Genomic DNA, 9667 nt, shown 5'->3' with positions numbered 1-9667 from the left:
CAATCAACATGCCGTTTTTCCGTAAGAACCACAAGTTTATTGGCTACCACATCGTTTCTTGTTGCGCGGCAAGCGTTTCCGCACCTTGTGTGCAGGTAGTGCAGATTGGTGCAGATACCATTTATATACCTTGTGACAAATGACATCTCCAACGGATGAGCATGTTGAGCAGTACGCAGAAACACATGTGAGCTTATAGAAATTGATAAAAGCTTTGATATTCTCTACTGTGCTGTGTGATGAGAAGATATTGGCGGTGAGACACGTGTAAGAACGTGTTGGAAAATTTTAACAGCAGTTTCAACAATCGGAGACGTCTTATTTACATAAAGGTAAGTATTGTATGTAACTAGCGTATTGTAAAACTATTGCAACATTTTTGTCAATAGATTTATCATTTTTCGATATTTTATATGTTTTCAGGTATTTCAAATATTTGCGATTTTATCAATGATACAAGGAAAGATAAAATTATTCGTTCATCATTCAGTGGCGTTCTGTACACTCGGCCTTCGATTTACACAGAGTATTTATTCCACATGATTTTTTTTACGCGGTTGAGAATCGCGTAAAGACTGCTAGCACAAAAAGAAAACAACGTAAGAGAAAAGTCTGTGTCAAAAATTTATTTTACATTTATTGTGCTTTATTTGCACAAAGTGCAAAAAAGTAAATTTGTTATCACTTGTGGGGATAAGCTTAATGTACTCTGCACAAGTCAACTAAAAACAAAAAAGATCAGAATCATGTAATAAGTAAGAAACAAGTGAGAACTTTTGATTCACTAATATATAATTTCAATAAATATGATAAAAAGATATATTTTCTGATTGTGTAAAGCTCAGACTTCAAAAAGTGCTGCATAAATGGAGGAATTATTTATAAAAAATTGCATATAAAAATTGCCGCATAAATCGAGGGATGAGTGTATTTATTCAATTTCTGTTAATTGACGTACATTTAAGACCAACTTGTTTGAAAAAATAAGTACAAGTTTGTCATTTACATCGACTGTTGAAACAAGAAGCTATTGTTGTTTCAGGTATTTAGTGGACATAGTAGAAATGGACATAGTGGAATTACCAAACGACGATATAAGCAACAATATAAGCGATAAAGGTGATAACACGAGCGATAATATAAGCGATAACAAAAGCGATGACAAAAGCGATAACAAAAGTGAGGATAAAAACGAGTGTGACGAAAGGGAAGCTGTCCGTAGGCAATTTTACAAAAACCGCATAAAAAAGGATAATATTAAGTTAGAAATTGATGACAGTACACCTCAAGAAGAAAGACGCAAACGATTATTAGAACATCAGAAGAAGTATGTATAACAGATTCATATATAACAATATTTTATTGTTAAATGTGTACCTTAAAAAGAAACTAATAGATAAATGCAATGTATAGAAAATCCATATAAAAGAATAACTTGCGATGAGATATATATGTTAAATAATTATTCTGTATGTATATATTGAAAAAGAATCACTAATAAGTGTTAATAAAAAATGTAACTTGACGAAAATATTGAAAAATATTTCGTAATAAGATGATCAATGAAAATAAATAATAATTTTAATTGTTGTTTTAGCTATTGAAGTGAAAACGTTCAAAATTTATGCCTTTAACCATATCCGCCATTGCTATAAATTATTTATATGTAATTACATTTAATTTTTCACTGGCTTCTTCTACCATCATATTTTTATGCTAAAGTTTGCTTTCTTTTTCATCTTTTTTATCTTTTTTATCGTTCTATTATTTTACACAAATATAATATGCTATTTTATGATTCTTATAGACATAGAGATGAAGCAGTTAACGCTGCACGTGGTATAGTGCAAGAGTATTCTAAATCAAAAAACGAGTCTGTGGGAGCGGGAAACCATTCGTGGTATTATAGGGTTCTTCCAAAAGAGTCCACAATTAATCGAATGATGCTGTCAGAATGGATGCTAGATGTGCCGCAAGATTTAACTGAAAACTGGGTTATGATTCCATGTCCAACAGGAAATCGTGTTAGGCTGATCTCAGGCTGGGTATCGATTTGTCTCTTCTGATATTTATTTAATGTCACATTTGAAATTTATATTTAAATTAGTATTAAAGAAATTAAATGTATAATAATCCATTAAATGTATAATAATTATCCTAATAATTTTGAATCAGGGTGAAACAAGAGCGTATTCTAGAAAAGGCAGGCTTCATGGTGTCTTTCCTTCAGCACTTCCAGGTGGATATCCTGACAGTGACCCACATCAATGTGCTGCTGTAGATTGTATATGGATAAAGAGTCGAAAAATCTTTTATATATTAGACGCGGTGTTTTGGAGTTTATTGCCATTCACGAATTGCGAGGTAATATACATATATATTGCTAAATTGTTAAATTAATCTACATCCGTAAAATAATTAATATAAATTTCAATAATGTATAAACAAAATAAAGAACTATATTTTTTTTATTTGTATGTATACACACGATATATTATTTTAGGCTGAGTTCAGGCTATTCTGGATCAAGAATAAGTTTCAGGAAACACCAGAATTCAAAGAACGTAACACTGATACAAATAAATATCCCATTTTAACTCTGCAAAATATCGATTTCAACTCAGACTACAATTCAGCTTTGATGAGTCTTGATGATGACCTAAAGCCTTTGGATGGGTTTCTATTTTATCATCGCAGAGCACTATATATGTTTGGAGTTACCCCACTTGTGACGTGGTTAAAACCTTTTATGTTACCTGAAGTACTTGGAATATCTGTACCCTCACCACTTGACCAGAAACCAGACGATTACATAAATTTTGAACATTACATGCAAAAAGTAAAGGCCAAGAGTAATCAGGATACGACAAAGGACAACGTTGTTACCGATGCAGTAAGTTTCTGTACAATGAATATCGACTTTGTGTATATATTGGTTTTTCACTAAATATACTCCATTTTTCTTTTTTTTTCTTTTTTTTTACAGATGGAAATAGAAGGTGTTGAAGGTGTAATGGAAATAGAAGGTGTTGAAGGTGTAAATTAAAGACTCGTTTGTTACAATGACAAATTCAAAGGAACAATTCATATAATAATGTAGAACTGAAGTATATACATGTATTTTTTTTATATTGACAAAGATACAGTATATGTACGCAAGTGTGAGATTTTTTTTACAAAAATATATATAAATGATTTTTTTTTTATACTGACACGCAATGTAAATGGTTATTGCAACGATCGTACTGTTACTGTACCTAAATCATGTTATTCGTATCACAAGACGTTAAGAAAAGATTATATATCAATATGCACCGTATGAAATATATCAAGAGCTTTATCATTGAAGTACAATAATATATTATTCATAATTTCCATGTTCATTACTTTCATCTAAAAATAAAAAAAAAGACGTTACGGACTGTACAAACATGTATAAACTATAAGATTTTAAGACAATTTCGATGTGAAATGAGAAAAAAAATAAAGATAAGATAAAAACTCACTCTATTCTCCGTTATTGTTATTCCAGGTAGATTAATCCTATGCAGCGTACATAGTCCTAACTGCAAACCTCCTAGCGTTAACATTTGCTTATGCAAGACTTCAAAAAACATTTCTATGTGTTCGTGATCAAGAGATACGTTAACTCTGTCATCTTGATCTTTGATAATGCTGCAAATTAATAAACAACGGTATAAAATATATGCTACAAATAACACTGGACACTTTTGTACAATTAAACGTTAACATTCGTACGTTGATAATATCTTTTTCAGATCTGAAGTGTGAAATTTAACTGTAATGGTATCTGTAACTGGTAATTCTGGCACTGTGTATTCCATTTGAACTTCACCGGAAAGTAACCGTTGATCCGCCTTAGGCGCCATAATTATAATCGGAATCAGCCAGCTTAAGTCGTCCTCGTTGGCTGGCAGCGCAATTACCAAGCAATCAAACATACGACCGATGATAGCGTGCACTGCATCCATACAGCTGCGAGTGCCACGACACAGCAGAAGGGGCAATCTTATGGAATTCTCTATATTCGATTCAGTCTGTATTATCCTCCAGGATAATAATATCCCTTTATAGATCTGTTTCTTGACATCTTTCTCACGATCATTGGTTTCAGCTGTAACTTCAATCTAAAATATATTTTAACCAGACCTTGAATTTTTTGTTGCGTTTCTAATGTACATGTTTGAATAATAAGATATTAAATAAGAGATCAGAAAATTAAAATTATGTGTCTTCTTTTATTGGACCTTGATTGCTGGATGGTCTTCATTTGGTCCACAGACAATATTCTCCACAACAGAAAACTTTGCGCTGTAAGTGACATTTTCATGTGACAAGGTGCTCGCAACCTCTTCTCTCAATTTCTTTGAATACAGTTTGAAGTGAATGTCATCTTGTTGGAAGCCAAACAAAGCGGACGCCGCATAAATGTTCCACGTTTGGCCTATCAATTCTGTAAAGTTAATTAATTTGATAATAATTAGAGGAAGCGCATTATTCAAGCATAGAATTAACAAAGACGTTAAATATTTAAAAACTGGACAATTGATTGACATACTAAAATCAGGCTACACGACAACTCGTCAGAAGGACAAGCTTTTTGTGATATATTCCATTGTTTTACATCCGCTCTCTAGGTTTTTTCTTCTCTGATACGAAAAAGCACGTTGTACCTTCCAGTCCATCGAGTCCGTCCTCTTCCGGTTTAGTGCTCAAATTGAACCGTTGTCGTTGACGCATTCGCGGCGTACGCGGAGTATACATGACGTTGCTACTGCCCGGTCTGGTAGTACTTTCCGACTGATTCATCTTACGGAGGAGTGTGAAAGCTGAAAGATCGTCCGTCTCACAGACACAGACGCGGGCAGAAGTTCGCGCAAACCGTCAATGAGTATTTCAAAGTTCAAAATGATTTCCAAGTGGTTGAAAACTTCGTCGAATTCGAGATTCGAGCGCGTCGCGCCTGCGGCATGAATCGCCTTGATATATGATCGGTTGTCTTCTTCTTCTTCTTCACTTTATTGGCTGCTGCCGCCTAACAGCGGACAATACAGCCTCACTTACCACTGTTTGTTAACAAGTCTGAATCACTGTTAGCGTAGCGAAGTCTAAATGGAAATTACTGAAAATCTGAGTGGAAATCAATGCAGACAGTAACAGTCGCAATATTTAAAAAAATTTTCCTCCCGGACAAAACACGTCCGAACCGATCCGTGCACGTTGAGCGAATGATGATCGGTTGTCGTGTTATCTTTTCATGTAATTGCTCTCCTGTCCTCTACCTGGGTGGTATTTTTTTACATTTAAAATCGTCTTGAAATATTTACATTTATTAATAATGTAATAAATTATTAAAAATAAAGAAACTACGAAAATTAATAACAAAAAGGTAAGAGAGTTATTAAGAATTTAATAATTATTCAAATTAAAATTAATATTAATAAAATATTTTAACGTAATGAAATAATAGATCCGTATTTATGGACGCTGAGAGAACTCAATTGAAGCTTTGGGATGTGAAAGGTTTGTCCAAATTCTGATAAGGAGAGAGGACGAATCGGATGCACGAGTGACACGTAGGTATTGCTAGAGGTATTGCGTACGTTGTAAACTGTGACGAAAGGCGAGAGAATATGTTAATGTTATAAACATTGAAGCGCGCGCGCGCGCGTGCTAAATCTGCAGTTTTGGCAAACGAGAATTTATAAATAGCAACCGTGTGCTATCAGAGGCCTCTGTGATTAATGTAATTGTTAGATGAAGAAAGGAGAACGGAACACGCGCGCGAGTGTCGATTGTCGATTGGCATTCAATTGATATAATGATGGGCCGAAATTTAGCGGTTCTTCTTCCGTGGAGAAAACCCACCGGCTTGCCTCGCTCGATTAAAAGCCTGCACTCCTCCTGCCGCCAATGTTTACGCAGCAACCTGCTGTTGTAGGTATTCGCGCTGCGAAACGCGATTAATTCGCGCGCCTGATTCCTAACCTGTTCCCGTTCTCTTTTTTTTTTTTTTCTTCAAGAACCGTGCCAGTGAAACTCGCCTACACTTCGTACGAGTCGGTGAAGGAGCAGGAGCAGGATGCGAAGGAACCTATTATAATAATGCACGGCCTCTTCGGTTCGAAAAACAATTGGAACTCGCTGTCGAAAGCGATCCACCAAAAGACCAAGCGTAAGGTAGCTCTCTCTGGAGTCTCCGGTAATCTATGAAGGAAACACAACTAAATTTTAAATTACAATGGATTTTTTTTAAATGTCTTTTAACATATAGAGCAACTACGCGTTTCGTTTCTTGCATCATTATTAGTATCTATAAAGGTAGCTTGCTTTGTTGCGCTTAAGAAAGTGAATATATATAGGTCATAGCGGTGGACGCCAGAAATCATGGTGATTCTCCACACTCGTCGAACATGTCGTACAAGGACATGGCGGGGGATGTGATCCAGCTCCTGAGCGACCTAGGCTTTGAGAGAGCCGTCCTGGTTGGCCACAGTATGGGTGGTTCGGCCGTTATGTACACCGCTTTGAATTTTCCACAACACATCGAGAAATTGGCGGTCGTCGACATGTCTCCCGTGAGAGCTAGTCCGAATCTCATGCAGATGGAGAGGATCTTCGAGGCCATGCGTTTGGTGATGGTGGACGGGAGTCTCAGCTTGTCGAAGGCGCGCAAAACGGTGGACCAGCAACTAGCCAAGTCTATTAAATCTAGCTCAATGCGTCAGGTAACCATTATCTTCTGTTTCTCTTCTTGTTTCATGCTCGATATGAGAGAATCACAATTTTGTATTGTCTGTCTAGTTCATACTGACGAACCTGGTAGAAGCCGAGTCGGGAAAGTACAAGTGGCGAGTTAATTTACCGGTGCTGGAGCAGGCATTCTCGACTCAGATAGCTGTATTTCCTAATGTAGGCTCAAAGATCTACGACGGCCCCACGTTGTTCATAGGCGGCTCCAATAGCGATTACATTCAAGCGAAAGATCACGACGCGATCAAGAAGCTATTTCCCATGGCGAAATTTCATTACGTCGATGGAGCGAGCCACTGGGTTCACGCGGATAAACCCAACGAATTCGTCGATCTTCTAACAACTTTTATCAATTGCTCGGCCTTGTGATACTCGTGAATATGTAAAGAAAAAGTCACAAAATGTCCTTTGTAAATATATACGTGTATTTTGGATAAACTCCACAATATTATAGAATAATGTGAAAAGTATTCAAACAATAGTAGTCGTGTAAGAGAGTGGAAAGAAACTGTAAGTTAATTGCGGCATAAAAGCGCCGTTGAGCGTTGAAAGACGCAATTCCTAATTCAGTTTGCCCTCCATCGCACATATTGTCCCACATGTTGTGTAGGGATTGTGTAGGCTGTTACTTAAAATGTTAGAAAAGCTCGTGGAACCAGATGTAATTCCACTCAGAGGCCACGTGTGTCAATGTGCTACATGTGCTTTGAATAACGATACTCGCCGCTAGCGAATATATCGCGTAAGAACAGGCGCCATTAAAACAGTCTATAAAACTAAATATCACTTTGATTTGATAATAATTATAAATGATATAATTTATAAATAAATAACCGTTCTTTTTTGTACTAAAGAAAAATAGGAACTGTTCAATTTGTCGAGAAATCAAGTGTAGCTTTAGATGAAAGCGTTTCCATTACAACAATATTAGCGTGTTCGGGAATCGGTGCCGATCCGCGGATAAATTTTTAAGCTCGTTTTTGTGCCGAAAAACAATATAAAGTGTCAAACGCTAGCCGAATGTGCAGACCGATCATCTCGTTGCCGCAGTAACATGTAACTGTGATATACTTTTATAATTCTATATATCACTTGCAATATATATATATATATATATATATACTAATCAACAAACCGCACATTATAATACGTCGTGCGTTGTATGCCCACCGTTGTATGCGTAGTCGGCCTTATTGTGCATCACAAGCTGATTGTCGACGAAATAAAATGAATCTGATCGCGTCTCGAATGGATTCGCGATCATTTCGGAAACTGGAAACACACACACGTTGTTCAGAATTACGATTCTTCGCCGTTACAGACAATTTCAGACATTGACGAATATGTTTGAAATTTCTTCTGGTGACTTACCAAGATCCGCAGGCAATGTTGGAAACTCATAAATGTGTTCGCATGTGTTCTTGCTGTTTGGTATGCAAAATCCAAATTGAAAATCGAAGGTTTTCAGCAATCTGTCTCGGAAAAAGTGCCGTTCTATCATCCGAAAGTTATTGATTGGTTTAGGCCCTACTAGAAATTCGATTGTTGCTCCGACTGTCTTTAACTTGAGAAATTGCGGCGTGAATTGATACCGCACAAAGCGTCCCGTGTTTGCATCCTCAGATCCGAGTTCTTCGCAATCCGGTTCCGGCTCTTGATGAACATCACATTCTGGAAGGTGTAAAAATTAAAAACGATTATTTTAGATGTGAAATTGACATTTGAAGCTCGATTTAAATTTAAAACTTGAATTTGATACTTTGTTTTCCAGATTAAGTATTTATTAAACTTCATATATTGCACAATTTTACATTGCAAACAATTAAATAATTAATTGTAATATCGTAATCGTTCATTCAACAACAACAAATATAACATTGAACAATAACATTATAAATTTAATCAAGACTTCCGATTCTTTCTTCATTATTAGAGTCCTTTAAGTGCTAAATTACAATTATGATGTCCGAAAGTGTGTTACGCACCACTAGCAGGAGGCTTTGTTATCTCAAACAGTACGGCGCCAGTTTCTAGATCCCTAATCTGAAATCTCGTAAAGTCTATGTCGTAGACATTGGCCTCGGGAGAGCAGAGATATTCTGAAAACATTGTTATGCATAAAGATGATCTGACAGGCGGCGAGTATTAGGAGAGAAAAACCACCTAGCTAGGCAGCGGTATTTAAATTCCAAGTGGGAACATACTGTCCGTGATGGTGGGCAATCGGAGCACCATCTCCGGCGTCACCGGACCACTCTCGACACCACCGTCGGTGCCGTTCTCCGCACTGTACGGCGCGATCGTTCGCGCCTCGCTCGACTTGTTCTCGCTGTCCACGCTCATAATTTATTCACGAAACCGAACGTGTACGGGGTGGGTGGCGTTCGGCATTCGGTCGAACACAGGAGGGATTTGGCCGGAATGTGGTTCACCTTCACGACGACAGCGTTGATCGGCGCCGATCTCGCGACAGACTTCTATCGCACGTTCACCGCCTCGCCGTCGGCTCGTTCGTCGCGTCGCCACGGCCGCTTGTCATTCTAGAGTCCTCAGTGATCATTACGTCCTTTGCGCGACTGTTTGCGACTTTGCGTTTCCCAGATTCCCAGGTGTAAACAGCCTATGATGATTCGTAGAGGCGCTTTTCGGTGCCGAGAAACGACGATTCGCTTCGCGCACGCCACGTCATTAGACCGGAGTAAATTAAAGAACGTAAGCACATCGACCAATGACAGCTGAGAATTAGTCCCAGTCTACAACAGGTGTTTTAAGCCCTAAGCTCTAAGAAATTGACCAATCACAGTCAATTATTCTCCTCAAATTCAACTATGATTGAACAATTTCTTAAGGCTTAGGGCTTAAAAGACCTATTGTAGACTGGGACTTACAAAAA

At 37.3% G+C, this 9667-nt stretch overlaps 4 protein-coding genes across 4 annotated transcripts; 2 read left to right on the top strand and 2 right to left on the bottom strand.

Moving 5' to 3' along the window:
* Positions 1-135: 135 nt before the first annotated feature.
* Positions 136-3508, top strand: LOC112464508 (snurportin-1). Its single transcript, XM_025031519.1, has 6 exons — positions 136-332; positions 1043-1327; positions 1808-2045; positions 2176-2364; positions 2504-2893; positions 2987-3508. Exons 2-6 carry the CDS (start codon positions 1065-1067, stop codon positions 3044-3046), a joined length of 1140 nt encoding a protein of 379 aa, XP_024887287.1. The 5' UTR covers positions 136-332; positions 1043-1064; the 3' UTR covers positions 3047-3508.
* LOC112464509 (centromere protein L-like) lies at positions 3111-5272 on the bottom strand. The gene is made up of 5 exons (XM_025031520.1): positions 4695-5272; positions 4269-4474; positions 3760-4148; positions 3507-3675; positions 3111-3393 (listed from the first exon to the last, which is right to left on the bottom strand). Exons 1-5 carry the CDS (start codon positions 4828-4830, stop codon positions 3298-3300), a joined length of 996 nt encoding a protein of 331 aa, XP_024887288.1. The 5' UTR covers positions 4831-5272; the 3' UTR covers positions 3111-3297.
* A 337-nt stretch (positions 5273-5609) lies between these two features.
* Positions 5610-7169, top strand: LOC112464522 (protein ABHD11). The gene is made up of 4 exons (XM_025031552.1): positions 5610-5958; positions 6045-6201; positions 6384-6749; positions 6826-7169. Exons 1-4 carry the CDS (start codon positions 5843-5845, stop codon positions 7141-7143), a joined length of 957 nt encoding a protein of 318 aa, XP_024887320.1. The 5' UTR covers positions 5610-5842; the 3' UTR covers positions 7144-7169.
* Positions 7170-7178: 9 nt separating this feature from the next.
* Positions 7179-9381, bottom strand: LOC112464523 (protein unc-119 homolog). The gene is made up of 4 exons (XM_025031553.1): positions 8979-9381; positions 8760-8873; positions 8146-8445; positions 7179-8046 (listed from the first exon to the last, which is right to left on the bottom strand). The coding sequence occupies exons 1-4, from the start codon at positions 9115-9117 to the stop codon at positions 7916-7918; spliced, it is 684 nt and encodes a 227-aa protein (XP_024887321.1). The 5' UTR covers positions 9118-9381; the 3' UTR covers positions 7179-7915.
* Between the last annotated feature and the right edge of the window lie 286 nt (positions 9382-9667).

The sequence above is a fragment of the Temnothorax curvispinosus genome, unplaced genomic scaffold, assembly GCF_003070985.1.
Source record: "Temnothorax curvispinosus isolate PA1 unplaced genomic scaffold, ASM307098v1 QBEX01014279.1, whole genome shotgun sequence".
Taxonomy (NCBI): Eukaryota; Metazoa; Arthropoda; class Insecta; order Hymenoptera; family Formicidae; genus Temnothorax; species Temnothorax curvispinosus.
This window is presented reverse-complemented; position numbering and strand designations above follow the sequence as displayed.

Coding starts and splice junctions, on each gene's coding strand:
- LOC112464509 (XM_025031520.1), bottom strand. CDS start 4,830: ATGAATCAGTCGGAAAGTACTACCAGACCGGGCAGTAGCAACGTCATG. Junction 4,475..4,694: donor CGGACTCGATGGACTGGAAG/GTACAACGTGCT, acceptor TTAACTTTACAG/AATTGATAGGCCAAACGTGG. Junction 3,394..3,506: donor TAACAATAACGGAGAATAGA/GTGAGTTTTTAT, acceptor TTTTATTTTTAG/ATGAAAGTAATGAACATGGA.
- LOC112464523 (XM_025031553.1), bottom strand. CDS start 9,117: ATGAGCGTGGACAGCGAGAACAAGTCGAGCGAGGCGCGAACGATCGCG. Junction 8,874..8,978: donor ATTGCCCACCATCACGGACA/GTATGTTCCCAC, acceptor CAATGTTTTCAG/AATATCTCTGCTCTCCCGAG. Junction 8,047..8,145: donor AACATTGCCTGCGGATCTTG/GTAAGTCACCAG, acceptor GTGTGTTTCCAG/TTTCCGAAATGATCGCGAAT.
- LOC112464522 (XM_025031552.1), top strand. CDS start 5,843: ATGATGGGCCGAAATTTAGCGGTTCTTCTTCCGTGGAGAAAACCCACC. Junction 5,959..6,044: donor TTACGCAGCAACCTGCTGTT/GTAGGTATTCGC, acceptor TTTTTCTTCAAG/AACCGTGCCAGTGAAACTCG. Junction 6,750..6,825: donor AATCTAGCTCAATGCGTCAG/GTAACCATTATC, acceptor TTGTCTGTCTAG/TTCATACTGACGAACCTGGT.
- LOC112464508 (XM_025031519.1), top strand. CDS start 1,065: ATGGACATAGTGGAATTACCAAACGACGATATAAGCAACAATATAAGC. Junction 1,328..1,807: donor TTATTAGAACATCAGAAGAA/GTATGTATAACA, acceptor TGATTCTTATAG/ACATAGAGATGAAGCAGTTA. Junction 2,894..2,986: donor ACAACGTTGTTACCGATGCA/GTAAGTTTCTGT, acceptor TTTTTTTTACAG/ATGGAAATAGAAGGTGTTGA.